Raw genomic sequence first — 15957 nt, 5'->3', positions numbered from 1 at the left:
GGTAGATATTTTTTATTTAAAAGAGTAGGAACTTAAAAACAAATAGCAGAATTCTTACAGATGAGAGGCTCAGTTCTAGCCACCTATCCATTCAAAACTACAAAATTTACAAGTAAATGGCACTAAACAGAGGATCCTGACCCCTTCTGCTCCACAAGTAATAAAAGTGTTTCAGAACCTGTCTGAAACACTGGCTTCATGGACGAGATCTCTCATTTAATGCACCAGCAGTTGTGTGAAGCAGGTGAATTAATTTTTGTGAAAACAATTCATTAAAAATATAAAATGGCACCATAAAATACTGTCATTATCTACTTTTAAAGTAGGCGCAAGAAGCTTTTCTTACTATACAACAGAGTCTGGCTAGTAGGGCTCAGCATCTTTGAAATTAATAACTTTGTCTGAGTTGGTACATATGAATGATAGAAAGGCTGAGGGAAGCAGTCAGGAAGGTTACGGGATTTGCATCAGTTGAAAACACTGTGTGCTGATATGATCCAGAAGTAGAAATTTCTGAGGATAGGAAATGAGCTAATAGACCACTAAATGCTATTTTCCTTCTGAAGATTATGGCTGTCACCAAAATCTTGCATAGGGTGTTCCTTTTAGGAAACAAAAATGGAATGAGCACATACTCATCAACTGTTCAATGTTGGTGTTGATCTGAGCCATCAGTGCCTCCCTGTGTTGTTGAGATCTCTCTTCTAGAGCCCTGCCCATGAAGTAGTGTTGCAGTCGTTCTTGTGCTTGGGAATGGAGCTCCCTGCTGGTCACATCTGATATCTGAGAGCCCTGGGAACAAAGGACAGAAGAAAACTGTCACACGAAGGACACATATATCAAAGTATGTTTCACTTTCACTAGCTGCTGCATGTGGGTTCAGTAGTTGTGGCTCCTGGGCTCTAGAGCACAGACTCAGTAGTTATGGTGGATGGGCTTAGTTGCCCCAAAGCATGTGGGATCTTCCTGGACTAGAGACTGAACCCATGTCTCCTGCACTGGCAGGCAGATTCTTTACCATTGAGCCATCAGGGAAGCCCGATCTTGTACTCTTGGACAAACATTAAATAACTTCTTAAAAGCAGATTGCATTGAAAATCCAAGTGGGCAAAATTCTTTTTGATATACTCCTATACCTCACTTCCTCACATAGTGTAATATGCTGGGAGATGGTTTGGTAAAGACACAGGCCTGGAGGAGTAACAGGACCAATCCCTTTGTTCTGAACCCTACCTGAGAAACTGCCTTACTTCTTATCCTTTTCCTTCTCTCAAACTTATCTAAGCCATAATATTATATAGCTTCTAATTTCAAAGAACAAGGGACAGAATCATTCAAAGGATCATATTCTGGCTAGTTAGCTACTTTAAAGGGAACTGACCTAATTATTAATATTTAGAACAAGGATGACATAACCTCAACACTGAAACTGATGAAGTTTCTAACACTACAGTTTTCTCAGGTATTCCAGTTCCTGAATCATGGATGCTGCCTTGTTCTAACATCTTACTTGTCAGCCACAGAGTAACAGCTGTACTAGAACATGGCTAAAGCAGTACTTCTTTTTTAAATAGAAGAATGCATCAGAATCATGCACAGTGCATTAATAAAAAATAGAGATCAAAGCCCTAAACAATAAGGGCTATTACAAAACTCTTAGAAGAAAAGACAGAGGAAAAGCTTTATGATATTAGATTTGGCAATGATTTCTTTAATATGACACTGTGAAGGTACAGACAACAACAAAAATTAGACAAATTATACTTCATCAAAATGAAAAAGTTTTGTGCATCAAAGGACACTATCAATAGAGTAAAAGGCAGCCCACAGAACGGAAGAAAATATTTGCAAATCATACATCTGATAAGGAATTAATATTCAGAATATACAGAGAATTCCTAAAACACTAAAAAAAAAAAAAAAAAAAAAACCTGATTAAAAATGGGTAAAGGACTTCAATTGAAATTTCTCCAAAGAAGGATATATAAATAAACAATAAACACAAAAGAGATGTTAAAAATCACTAATTATTAGAGAATGTAAATAAACCCAAATCACAATACCACTTCACGTTCATTAGGATGTGAAAATAATAAATGTTGATAAGGATGTACCAACAGTCTTACTGATGCAGTATGGAAAACCACCAAGTTGAAGTGAAGTGTCCTTTACTATTGACTTTACGGTCCACGCAATTATAAGACTCCAAAGCCATAGTAAAGTCAAGGTAATGCCATGGTAAGGCTACAATAAAGCCATTGCATTACCTTATGCCAACAATAAATGTACACATACAACTGAGACACTTATTTGTTGGTGAGTATCACACACTGCAATAATGTAACACAAAAGCCTACATACTGGATGTCTTCTGATATAGTCATCCACTTGTTGTTTCAGTTCAATTCTGCGTGCATCAGTGAGTTCTCTGAGTCCAGGCCAAGGAGCAAATTGTTTCTTTTTCTTACGGCATTTTGCTAAGAATTTAAGAGTCTGGGGAAAAAAAAAACAAACCAAAACTTGTGATTTTTCTTCTCTGACTGATAGAACTATTTTCTTTCTACAACAATATATAGTAGGGACAACATTTTAATAGTTGTTAACTCATAGTGTGTATAGAGGGAGAGATGACAGATGTGACAGAAGATAATAACTTTATCACTATAATCTTTTGTAGTGTTTTAATATTTTATAAGGAAATATTCATGTATTTTTTTTTACAGAAGGCAATAAAGAGAAATAAACAGGGAACCAGCTCTGGGTTCTAGTCTAAGTTCTAGCCCCTTATAAACCTGTTTGATTTTGGGCAAGTCACTCAATCTCCATAGGACAGGTTCTATGTCTACAGAAAACAGGTATCCCCAATTCTATTTAGCCAAAAGATAGTAAAGATCAAGGAGACACTATATTAGAAAAAGTTTGGTAAACAAATGTGCTTCCTTTTGTTCTTCAGAATGAATTCCTGATAAGAAATCTTATAACAGGCAAGATTTGGAGATAAGAAATTATTTTGTCCAATTTTTTTCACTCTTCTTTGTTCTACATTCACATTATTAAAGGCAAAAGTTGGAAAATTATGGCCCACAGATCAAATCCAGCTGCTATCTGTTTTTGAGTAGCTGGAGAAGAATGATTTTTTTACATTTTGAAAGTGAAGTGCAAGTGTTAGTTGCTCAGTTGTGTCCGATTCTTTGCGATCCCACAGACTGTAGCCTGCCAGGCTCCTCTATCCATGGAATTCTCCAGGCAAGAATATTGGAATGGGTACCTATTCCCTTCTCCAGGAGATCTTTCTGACCCAGGGATTGAACCAAGGTTGCCTGCACTGCAGGCAGATTCTTTACTAAGTCACCAGATAAGCCCTTTTACATTTTATATGATTATGAAGTTCAAAAGGAAAAGAATTATTTTATGACGTAAAATTAAAGGAAATTCAAAATTCAGTGTCTACAAATGTTTACTGAAACACAATCATGCTCATTTGTTTCCATATTGTCCACAATTTCTTTTGTGCTACAACTATAGAGCTGAAGAGTTGCAAGAAAACTGCATGACCTGCAACCTAATATATTTTACAATTTGATGCTTTCCAAAAATTTGTTGATGTAACTCTATTGTTCAAAGTATCAGTTTTAGAAGAACTGTTAAAAATTTACAGCTCTCTGTCGAGTTATCCTGTCCTCTCCGCTCAAAGACATCAACTTTAGTTCTTTCAGGTTTTTCTTCTGTTGTTTATTTCTATCTACATTTTTCTGATTTTTTTTCAGTAATAGGTATTATCTATTGATTTTCTTATATGAAAGGTAAGGACTTAGCTCTCTTTCACACATACTTTCTATATCTCTAAATATTCAATATTATTAAATCATAATTTTAGTTATGTTAATGTTCAGTGTTTACATTATGCCTACATAAAGGCTTTTTATTTTATGATCATATAGTATATGATGATCACTTTTTGCTTCCTTTTAATACATTAGAAAAATAAGCAAGAAATTAATAATTCTGTTATTTTCTTTATTTTTCTATGTATTTATCACTGATTATATATAACAACTTCTGCCCTAATTGTCCTTACAGTAAAACATATCAGGCAATCTACCAAATTAATTTTCTTGGATATATATTCTGGAGCTTTTTGACCTGCTTCAATCTGGATCAATTGTTCTCTATCCTTGGTGTATAGCTGTCATCCTGATATCCCCATTCACCATCGTCTTGGTGATTCTTCCCATTTTTCCTTTGTGTTTTCTGGATTCCTTTCTTGAGTTATTCGTTTCAGAGATTTGTGATGCATAAATATATCTTTATAGTCTATCTTTATTTTTAACTGATGGTTTGGTTGGATGCAGAATTCTAATTGGAAGTCATTTTCCCTCAAATATGTGTCAGCCTAACTCCAATACCTTTTAGCTTCCAATTATGTTGTTGAAGAGTACTTTTGTTCCCAGTGTATTTCACAGTAATGTGAAATAAATGTGAGTGTATTTCTGTCTTTGTAATGGACAGTTGGTCAGTCCTTTTGAACTAAACCACATGGTATTTGGTTCTGGGAAATCAAACTATTTTATTTTCTCTCCTTCTCTGTTTCACATGTTTGGATATGTGACCTCTTAGACTGGTTCTCTTTTCTCTTTCTCTAGATTTCCCAGACCTTTTTTCCTATCCCTTTTATTATATCTTGTATTATTTTTTCTGGCAAATTTTATTATATTTGTTCCCTGTTATACAGCATCTTGATTTTGTTTCATGTATTATTTTCTTTTAGCTCTCTGAGAAAATAATACATTTAAAATGTATTCTTATCCCTGCAATAGCTGTTTCCACCAAGTAGCATTATTCTGTTTGTTTGGCATTAGCTTTCCTCAGATGTCCAGTGATACGTTCAGCGTTTAGAAATGCTGAGCAGGAGGGTAGGGTTAATCTACTATGTACTTCTTTTTAGGGCTACTGAACTGGGCTGTTTCATTGGAGGACCTCAAAGTGAGTTTAACTATTCTCTTGGACTGTTCAGATTTCCTCAAGAAAATGCTTTCAATAGGATTTAAGGCTGGGTGACAGCACTGAGAGTTGAGAAGTAAAAAGGGGCTGGAGGTTTTCACATTAGTATATAAACTTTCCTTATGTTTTTACTATAGTACTCAAGCCTTCAACTGTGTTTTCATTCTATTGAGAGATTTTTCTCCTTTTCTTCTGTTCTTCCCTTTTCTTGATTTTTCTTCCTTACATTTCCTATCCTTCCTCTCCCTCTTGCTTTTAGTACCAAGTCCGGTTTATGATGCTATGCTGGGAACTCAAAAGTAAAGTTTCCATAACAGGGGAATTTTTGCCCTTAGATCGGACAAAGTTCACCTTGACATCTCTTTCTCTGTCTCTTCTTCATTCTTTGTTATTTTAGGACTCTCTGAGATTATATCTATCACCAAATGTTTATTTTTTTCAACTGCCAATGGCTTGTTCTTTTAAGTGCTTTTGCAGTTGGTCTTCATTGGATATGTATACATGGTACTTTTCTTCTATAATCAGGTAGCAAGAATTAGCTATCATTCTGGCTCGAGAGATGCAAGCAAACATCACCTTCTTTCTGAGCTTCTTTTCTTTTTTGTAAAAGAACCAATAATTAGGTTTATTTGCTGGTGCCAGGAAATATCTCACATTCATTGCTGTAAAAACCATGTTTATCACTTTAGTGTGGAATTCTTTAGAAGCACTGCCAAAGTCAGCTTTGGAAATTGGATGCACTGAATATGAATAGGTGGATCCCACAAATGGAAAATTCTAGAAGGCAGTCAGACCTGCCCTTGTGCTTGTCACTCGTTTCCAATATTTGATTTTCAGGTTTTGGCTCTTTCAAAGTCATTTTCCACATTTCTGAAATCAAGAAATGAGAAATCAAGAAATGGCCTGAGAAATCTCATTTGTGTTCATCAAAAATGAAGAGTAGAAGCAGACATTCAGAAAGTTCTGGGTGATCAGAATATTTTCTTCTACCACTAAAATGGTATGCATTCTGTAGTTCTTAGTTTGAAACAAACTCAGGCATATGTAAACAGCAAACAGTTATTTTCCCAGCATCCGATTCCTAAGGAGTATAAAACAAGTTTTTAAACTAAGATTGTGAATGATTTATAAAGACCAAATTTCAGATAAACAAACGCAATTATATCTCCCTCACCCACTGCAAACTGTCATCAGGAATGGCAATCTCTTTATTCAAAACATTCTTAGGCTTGGCTCTTTCACAACCATTTTTGAAGTTTTAGTACTTTTTATCTTCTTTATTTTTTAAAATTGAGGTACGATCTTATTGACATACAATATTATATTTCAGGTGTCCAACATAATGTTGATATTTGTGCATATTCGGAAATGGCTGTCACAGTAGGTACAGTTAACATGTGTCGCCATACACAGTTACAGAATTCTTGTGGTAAGAAGTTTAAAGATTCACTGTAGTTGTCAGTTAAATAGCATTGGCTAATGTCAAGGACTGAACTGACTTGATAAAAATAATCTCATCATAGTTTTGGTATCTCTGCAGTATATGAGGCTGTGTCCTTTCATGAAGGTCTAAGTTATGTCTGAAAATTAGTAGCACCTCACTGACAATAAACAGAAGATTACAAAAATTTCAAGTCAAGAGAGCATCACATTTTGGATTCTCTAAGGGTAAGTACACTTTTCCATGCTGAACAACTGGTTCTCTTAATGGCGCCTCAAGAATTAGGATGGAGTGGCTTCTCTCAGGATCTTTATTCTCCACCTGGACACTGTCACCTTCCCCTAACACAGCTGTGTGATGAGGTTCTGTTTTTTGTTGCATATAATCAGGTACAGTATACACATTTCCAGATATGGTACAAAGGGAGCTTATCCACCCTTTAGGAATAGGCTGGGAATGCTTTGCTCCTTTGTCCAATTTGAAGTCCAAATGTAAGGTTGGTGTGTAGATGTAAATCTTGGACTTGACTCCCAGGGCTTCTTCAGAAATGACAGCAATGGTCACACTATCCTTATTGGGTTTAGGAATTTCACTGCTTTTCAGTTCCTGGTACCAAGGCTCTACTATCTTCTGTGAGCTCCTCAAATTAACCCACAGCTGAAGGTCATGGACTGGCTCCTCTGAGCAAGGCATCTCCTCATGCACAATGCCCCAGTCTGAGATCATCCAGTACAGGCCTCCTGAGTTCAACTGACCAACATGTCCACGGCAGTCTTCCTGAGCTATGCTACACCCCCCTTCCAGGAGGTAAGATATCATTTCAAAACCTCAGTACGGGTGATCAAGAAATCCACTTGGTCTGCTGCTGCTGCTAAGTCTCTTCAGTTGTGTCCAACTCTGTGTGACCCCATAAATGGCAGCCCACCAAGCTCCCCCGTCCCTGGGATTCTCCAGGCAAGAATACTGGAGTGGGTTGCCATTTCCTTCTCCAATGCATGAAAGTGAAAAGTGAAAGTGAAGTCACTCAGTTGTGTCCAACTCTTTGCGACACCATGGGCTGGAGGCCCACCAGGCTCCTCTGTCCATGGGATTTTCCAGGCAAGAGTACTGGAGTGGGTTGCTATTGCCTTCTCCGCCTGGACTACTACCTTTAAATTCATCAAACAGTAAAAATGGAGCCAGACTTTAAAACTCAGGTCTGCCAATACTCCTGTATACCCATGCTTCAACCCCTTCTGACTGCTCCTGGCTGAGCACTAACAGGGTAACTTTGGAGGACACCATGTTGAAGGATAAAAAGAGAACGTTTGTAGGCTTAGCAGATCATAGTACTCTGCAAAAGAAAGGTTGTCTGCCATTTGCACCAAACTGCAGAGGACCAATTAAGCGTCTCTGGCCATCTCTCGCAGCGACTCCCCTGGGAGTCTAAAGCCAGCCAAGGAGGGCAGGGTTCTGCTAACTGACCACCAGCACTGATCCTGCTTGGCCCTATTGATGCCCGGTAGCCCCATGCTCTTGGGGGCCCCCTTTGAGCTTCTTAAGAGATGTAAAAGCAAGAAAAGAAAATCCTGGAGCATTAAAAGGGTAAAGGCAGCTAATTCTTCAAATTTAATTCCAATACTATACTACTACCGAAAACCCTAAGCTGTCTACATGAGTAAGGATGTGTAATTTGAAATTAGCCGGTTTACACAGAGTAAAAGGTAAAAAGAGGTTAAATTAGTATTTTGCATGTACTGAGTTACATAAGCATAACTCAATATATGTAAAATATTAGCATTTTAACATGTAATCAAAATAAAAAATTTGGGACTTCCCTGGTAGTCCAGTGGTTAAGACTCTGCACTTCTACTGCACCACTGCAGTGGGAATGGGTTTGATCCCTGGTCAGGGAACTAAGATCCCATATGACAAGCAGCACAGGGGAAAAAAAAAAAAGGAGGTAGTCATGAGGTGAAGGTATTAGAAAGGATCTACAGGTTCCTCCTTTCACCATCAGTCTCTAACACTAGTGCTGTGCTATGCTTAGTCGCTCAGTCGTGTCCAACTCTTTGCGATTCCATGGACTGTAGCCTGCCAGGTTCCTCTGTCCATGAGGATTCTCCAAGCAAGAATACTGGAGTGGGTTGCCATGCCCTCCTCCAGGGATAACACTGGTATCTATGGGTTAATCCTTAGATGGCCCTGCTTAGCAGAAGATAAACAGCATGCATGGATGTGATTCAGTGACAGAACAGGACCATCTGTTGCAGACTTGGCCTAAATGAGAAAGATGAAGGCAGCAGACTACCTCTCCCAGAATAGAGTACCACTCTGTTTTTTGAATGGTTTGAAAAAGACTTGTAAGAGCTTAATCAGAGAAATCAACAAAGAGACTGTTCAAAATCTATGACTGTGAAAAACTGAAACTGACCTAAAATTTTATAATAGGGATTATAAATCTAAATGCTATATGACTGAAATCCTAATATGAACGTTAACCATGTGTAAGTAAATAACTATATATTAGGAAAACTAGATATTAAGTGAAATAGACTATAATAGCTATAAAATATTACTATGCTCCATATAAACCCCAGGAAAAATCACTGAAGAACACCATTCTATAATTTAAGAATTACAATGATTTTATTATAACTAATATATTATCTATGCATTGAAAACATCCAATATGACATGCAGCACTTAAACAGGACTTTACAACTGACAAAATACTTTCCCATAAATTAAGTCATCTGATCCACATAACAACTGAGTGAAAAACACAGGGCAGACATTCATTCATGTATCAAGCACATGCGAGAAGTTGAAAATAAATGACTTAGTGATTTAACCTTGAGATGCTCACAGTTCAAGTAAAAACAAAAAAAATTAATAACAACACTGCATTTTGGTAAATGATGCACAAGGTTCTATCAAAGTAATAAGGACTGAATATCTAAGTCATTTTCGCCCTAAGGAGGTTCTGACAGAGGAAGAAACAAAGGCTTAGAAAAAGCTAAGTTAAAAGACTTAACCAAGACTTTACAGCAGGTAAACAGCAAAAGTCAAGTTTGAACCCATGTCTCTGCCTACTAATCCAGTACTCTTTACTACATCAGACTTACTGCTCTCTGAAGTATGACAGCCGCTTTATATTCCGTAAGAGATGGCCTCTGTTGGCGAAAATTTTTCCTTTCCCTGTACCCTTTCCAATGTTTCTGGATAATCAATGCTGATTTCTCTTCTATTTCCCGATTATGTTTTTCCACCTGACCTAAAAAGATGACAGACACTATTACAACATACTCACTTCTATGCTTTCTCAAATTCTAGAATCAGGACAATCAAAGTAACAATCTTGTAGTCCTTTAATTATTTTCAATACGATTTTCCCAATTCTATTATTTTACAAGAGCTCCAAAAGCCTTCTCAGTTTACGTATCTTTGGAAAAAAGACTCACATAATTATTTTGAGTCTTAGGAACGAGAAAGGACTAAAAATCCAATAGCAAGAATATTTAGAAAAAAATAATCATAAGTAAATAGAAAGTCATTCAGTACCACCAAAAGGAAAGGGCACATTGTGCATATATGTTACCTACTCTGTATGGTTCTAAATTTCTCTTTAGTCACTCACTTGGTTCTACAGATAATTTTCTTTTTAGTTTCTAGCAATTGGTCAGCATATATCCTAGGGTTCACAGTAGCTAATTTAATTTTTAAATTTAAAAAAATTTTAATTTTAAAAATTAAAAAGGATATATTTGAGAGATAGTGCCAAAATTCATAGGATTTAGTGGTGAACTACATGTGGAGGGAGGGGAAAAAATTTCAGGATGTCTCATAGATGGGACATTGAGTAGACTGCTGGTGCAATTACCTGAGAGATTAGGAATACAGGAAGTAGAAATCTGTGGGGACAGATAATGACTAGCTTTGGGGATGCTTGTGGCTATCTAAGCAAAGCTAATCAATAAGCACCTGGCTACAGAGCTGTGCTATCCAATGTAGTAAGCACTAGACACAAATGGCTACTTAAAGACAATCAAATAAAATTTAAGGCCCTCAAGTGCACTAGCCACATTTCAAGTCAACAGCTATCTCTAACCATTGGCACTGTACTGACAGTGCAGACAAAGAACATTTCATTTTGTAGAAAGTTCTGTTGGGTAGGGCTGGTCTAGATCTTAGGAAAAAGGGTGAGGATGCAGACAAGACTTAAGAATGCTAAGCATTCATTTGGTAATTGAAGCTATAGTTATGGATGGGATACCCCAGGAAGAGCAATATGAGAATAATGGGGTAAAGAAGGAACCCTGGGAAAGATCTATATTTAAGGGAAAGGAAGAAAAGTAAGAGGCTACTGAGGGATACTGGGAATAAATAGTAGGAAGTGGAAGAAGAATAAAAAAGAAATCTTGAAATGACTCAGATTTTCCAGGCTACACTTTAATATTAATTTCAGCTTTGTGTGTCAAAGATGGCAAGAAGGTGTCACCAGGTTTGTACTGAGGCATGAGTTAAGTTCTGAGGGCAGAATGTTTCAATGTAGCAATATTATAATACTTTACTTAAGTTCAAGGGGTTCTTTCTTTATGTCAAAGACATCTATCTTTAAGCATAAAATTTTATGTTTCACTGATTTATCTGAAAATTAAGAAGAATTAGTGGAGAGATTGCTCATCATCAACTAGTAAGTCTAATCAGAAAAAAATAAGAATTTTTTTTGACTGAAGAGATTAAGATTTACCTGAAAAAGTTCAAACAGGGGTAAAGGTTCACTTTAAAAATTAACTCATCAGGTAGCTAGGAAATTTGGTTTATCAAAAGCTACCCTATCAATCTTATGCTTATAAATTGATAATGCCACACACCTGGATGAACTATTTCAAGCATATTCAGCCGTATTTCTCGGGAAAGTCTCATGGCTCTCTGCCTTTGAATTTGCAGCTGTAATCTGTGCTCCTCTTCTTCCTTCTGTCTACTTAGCTTCATTAACATCTTTGTTCGTTTAGATCTATGATGGAAACATTAAGTACACAAAATTTCCATAATCATATATCTACTCAAGAAGTATATGAAAAAAGGCTTAACCTCGCTAGTAATCATATAAATACAGAGAGCAAAAAAGTTTTTAACGTGTAGTTAGAATATGATGAAATAAGTTTTCATGTGCTGCATGTACATTTCTGAAGAAATATTTGGATATATGCATCAAATTTTTTTCTGCAGAAATATTTAAAATATGTATCAAACACCTTACAAATCATAACCAATTAATTCCATTTCTAATACTCTTTAAGAAAAAATCTGATACATATGTCAATACTTATGTTCAAGGATTTTTTCCATAGCATTACAATAGTAACAAGTTGAAAACAAACCATATGTCCTACAATGTTGCTGTTTAGTCATTAAGTCATAGCCCACCAGGCTCCTCTGTCCATGGGATTTCACAAACAAGAACACCAGAGTGGGTTGCCACCTCCTACTCCAGGGGATCTTCCTGACCAAGGGATTGAACCTGCATCTCCTGCACTAGCAGGTGGATTCTTTACCTTTGAGACACGAGGGAAGCCCATATCCTACAACAGTGAGTTATATAAATAAATTCTGGTTCATTCACTGGATGGAATTCTATAAACTATGAAAAAATAAATATTTCAAAGAAGTACTTAATGGATTTTGTTCATTTAACTCAATCAACATTTATCTGAGTATAATCACTGTCTATAATCACTGACTATAATCACTGTCCCTAAGGCAAACAAAGAGAAACAGTTATGCCTTTGAGATCAGTTTCAAGGGGAAATTGAAAGGTAGTGGAATATGCCACTTTGGCATAAAGACTGTTTTGAGCTGGAGGCAAAAGAGAATGACGAAGCATAGAAAGAAGTCTTCCCAGAGTGTCTCTTAACTGACTAAAAGCAGAAACATCTGAGAAACGACTGTCACAAACTTTTCCTCCCAAGGTTTGGCCATGAAGATGGAAAGTTATGCTAAGACAGACCTGCACAAATAACACGTATCTTTCATTAGTTAGTTCCCCAACATATTTACTTTCCCCAATATACTTACCTTCCCATAGTTCACTGTCCTTAGAAGCCTAAAAACCTTTTCACCTGTCACTTCTCTATAAATTATTCTTTATATTATATATATAAAATTAAGCCCAAGTTCTTTTCTTTTTTTTAGGTAAGAAGTAGATTTATTTAGAGAGATACATATTACATAGACAGAATGCAGTCTGTCTCAAAAGGCTACAACAACCCTGGGAGAAACACATTCCACTGACAGAGTGTGGGCCATCTCAGAAAGCAAGAAGCATATAAACCCAAATTCTAACCACCCCTTATAAGTTATGCTTCATGTCAGGTTTCTTCCATGTTGTATGTGCTTCACAAGTTAAGAAATTGTTTTTCTTCTGTTAATCTGTTTTTGTTTCTGTCAGTATAGTCTTCATGACCCTAACCAATGAACCTAAAACAGATAGAGGGAAAAAACTGTTTTCTTCCCCTACAAGTAAAACAAATAAGATAACTTAAATACCAGCACCATGTTAGAGGTAGGCAAATTGTGAGCTTTCCTGAGGGTAACTGAGACGGCTATTAGCTGCTTCAGAAAACCGTGCTGAGGAAAAGGGCAGAAAACGAAATTTTAACAGAAAATGAAGTTTCTGACCATGAAAAATGATTAAATAAAAAAGAAAGCCCCACGAAAGTGCTTTAAAAAGAGTGTGACTATAACAGAACACCTCGTTTAATCCGAAGCTCTGATGAATCTAGGTCCATGATTATGAGTGGTGGGTAGTCCCTCCCCCAAAATAACATGGGAGAGGGAAATCACTCTGAGATAATGACCTAACCACAGAGAGACAGAAATAACCTTTGCAGAAAGCCCATCTACAAAGGAAGTAAAAGAAATTTGCATAAACTGTTGCAACTAATAGAAGAGGAAAGGTGTTCAAGCCTGGAGCAAACTGGAGATTAAAAAATTAAAAACTCATTATAATGTGAGATTTAAGTAATTTTGGCCTCATGGAAAATGCCTTTTAAGGGATATATTTATAACCACTCTGGTGTTGCTACATAAAGAAATGGAATTTCTATTTTAAACAGTGGACTATTAATTAGATTCCATAGATACACTTCTAAGTGGACAAAATCTGTAATTCTAGGATACTTGTAAATAGAGATTTTTTTAATATTGCAAAGGAAAATAGGCAAATTTGGCAACTACTGTAATACTAAACATTAAAAGTCTGAATCCATGGCACAGGGGCACCTTTAACTGTAAGAGGATGTACAGCTGAAAATGATAGTAGGTAGAATTCATGAGTGGTAACTATTCTACCTGAGTTCACTACAAAGATAAAGCTAGAACATCTCAGGCTCTTGTAAACAATATATAGTGACTCTCAAAATATCTATCATTTCCCAAATTTATTTCACCAAAGAAATAATTAATATTTTTAAAGAAACAGCAGGTAAGATACACAATAAACTTTGAGAAATGCTTGAATGGATTATACTTGCCTCTCATGCATACTATTTATTTAATAGATCTGTCTGCCTAATTAGATATGTAAATCTTCAATGGCAAAAAATGTGCATTTCCCTCCCTACCACATTCTCAGTGCCCAGTAACATGCTAAAAAAATTTCTATTATTTTAATCTTGTGAGTTACACAATTATCTCACCTTATAAATGGGAAATTTGAGGCTAAGGGAGGTAGGGAAACTTGTCCAAGATCATTCAGCCCATAAGTTGCTAAGGAGGGATACAAACTCAAGTCTGTTTAAGTCTCATAATACCTAGGATAGGCTCTGGAATATATTAGGCACTTGAAACATGTTTAAAAAATTACATGTTTAAAAATTCCCTTGGTAGCTTTTTTGCTACCAACGAAATTCATGCCCAATGGTATTAGTTAACTTTTTAAGTCTTCTCTGAAGGAAACTTTTACCAATGAAATGAATGTCCATTAAGGGACACAGCCAGAGTGGCTTCAATACCTACCACTAATCCACACAGGTTCTTAGAGGCAACTGAAAGAAAACACAGATACAAACAACTTAGCTCCTAACGTCATTAATGAAAGCAGGGCCATCTCACAGGTGATTCTTCATGCAGCTTATTTTAGTTCACTATTTTAAAACATGTTTGTAACTGAGAAACACAGCTGCAGTTATTAAAATAGTTTCAGTTTTCTTAAAAAAACACTGACTTCTGGAATATGCAAGTGACACTTCAGTAAACTAAAATTTAGCTTTAAGTTAGGTTATATGAAATCATCTCTGAGATGGCTCCAATTTATCAACAATGACCTAGAAGCTAACTCATGTGTGTGTGGCGTGTGTGTACGTTCTTTTTATTGCCTCTAAGAATCTAGATGTAGTCATGTAAAAACTGGGCCACGTCTTCATTATTTCATTTTTAGTCTACTTGAAATAGAGATAAATGACAAACTATGTCATATGTCAATGGCCAAATCTCTCCATGACAATATTTACTGAGGAAAATCAGGTTAACATACTTAAGCTTTTTAATATTCATATATATTTTTACCATAATTACATTTGAACAATTATGGCAACTTTTGGTTTTAAGGGTTTAATGAGATAGTGACCATTACTGGCTCCCTCTGTAGACCTGGCTCACAAAAGTCTTAAGTGAATAGGATTATGTATTTGTTACATTAGATTCCTGTTTTATGTTATGTCCTCTGCTTTTGAAAGTATAATAAGGTTAATGAAGTGCTGACACTCACAAATGTATGAAGCAAGAATGAAAGAAATACACTAGAATATTGAAAAAGAAAAAAAAAACCTCTTTTAAGTTTTCTCTTTTAAGTTTTCAGCTATACTCTAATAAGATATATCTAGCCCTCTGAGGGAGAAGGCAACGGCACCCTACTCCAGTACTCTTGCCTGGAAAATCTCATGGACGGAGGAGCCTGGTGGGCTGCAGTCCATGGGGTCGCGAAGAGTCGGACACAACTGAGCAACTTCCCTTTCACTTTTCACTTTCATGCACTGGAGAAGGAAATGGCAACCCACTCCAGTGTTCTTGCCTGGAGAATCCCAGGGATGGGGGAGCCTGGTGGGCTGCCGTCTATGGGGTCGCACAGAGTCGGACACGACTGAAGTGATTTAGCAGCAGCAGCAGCCCTCTCAGATCATCAATCCTCTCACCCAAATTTTTTACCTGAAACTCCTCTGCAAAGTAATCACAGCAGATGGTAGCTTCTTCAATCTCTTTCTAGTCTGGAAACCCTTCCAATAAGCTTGAATCAAGCAAGCTGCTTTATGTTGTTTCTGAAATTAAAGGCCAGAATTAATTTAAAGACATCCCTAGGCAAGTTGTTTTTAGAATTTTACTTCTTAAAATATCAGCCTGGGCAAGTATTAATCTCCATCTTTAATAAGTTGAGCAGAAGGCAACATTTGTATAAATCCAGGACAGGAACAGCCTAAGAATATTAAACCTCATCTCCCAAAGGAGGCTCAGTTAGGCATTATCTAAAATGTATT

General features: G+C 36.5%; 1 protein-coding gene and 1 pseudogene across 8 annotated transcripts in view; both read right to left on the bottom strand.

Annotated features, from left to right (window-relative positions):
- The window catches only part of IQCB1 (IQ motif containing B1), a 159195-nt gene that overhangs the window by 1641 nt on the left and 141597 nt on the right, over positions 1-15957 (bottom strand). For 5 of the 8 annotated variants that reach the window (XM_040250702.1, XM_040250687.1, XM_040250733.1 and 2 more), the window contains 5 exons: positions 15632-15741; positions 11299-11441; positions 9550-9698; positions 2362-2493; positions 636-792 (listed from right to left, as the gene is read on the bottom strand). In XM_040250702.1, the coding sequence (XP_040106636.1) occupies positions 636-792; positions 2362-2493; positions 9550-9698; positions 11299-11441; positions 15632-15741 (691 nt within the window). Of the gene's footprint in view, positions 1-635; positions 793-2357; positions 2494-9549; positions 9699-11298; positions 11442-15631; positions 15742-15957 lie in introns of all 8 variants that reach the window. The other 3 variants (XM_040250716.1, XM_040250726.1, XM_040250709.1) reach the window with 2 other exon arrangements.
- On the bottom strand, positions 5721-7810 carry LOC120871131 (annotated as a pseudogene).

The sequence above is a fragment of the Oryx dammah genome, unplaced genomic scaffold (genome assembly GCF_014754425.2).
Source record: "Oryx dammah isolate SB20612 unplaced genomic scaffold, SCBI_Odam_1.1 HiC_scaffold_2, whole genome shotgun sequence".
Classification (NCBI taxonomy): Eukaryota; Metazoa; Chordata; class Mammalia; order Artiodactyla; family Bovidae; genus Oryx; species Oryx dammah.
Note: the sequence above shows the minus strand (reverse complement) of the source record. Positions and strands in the feature narration are given on the sequence as shown.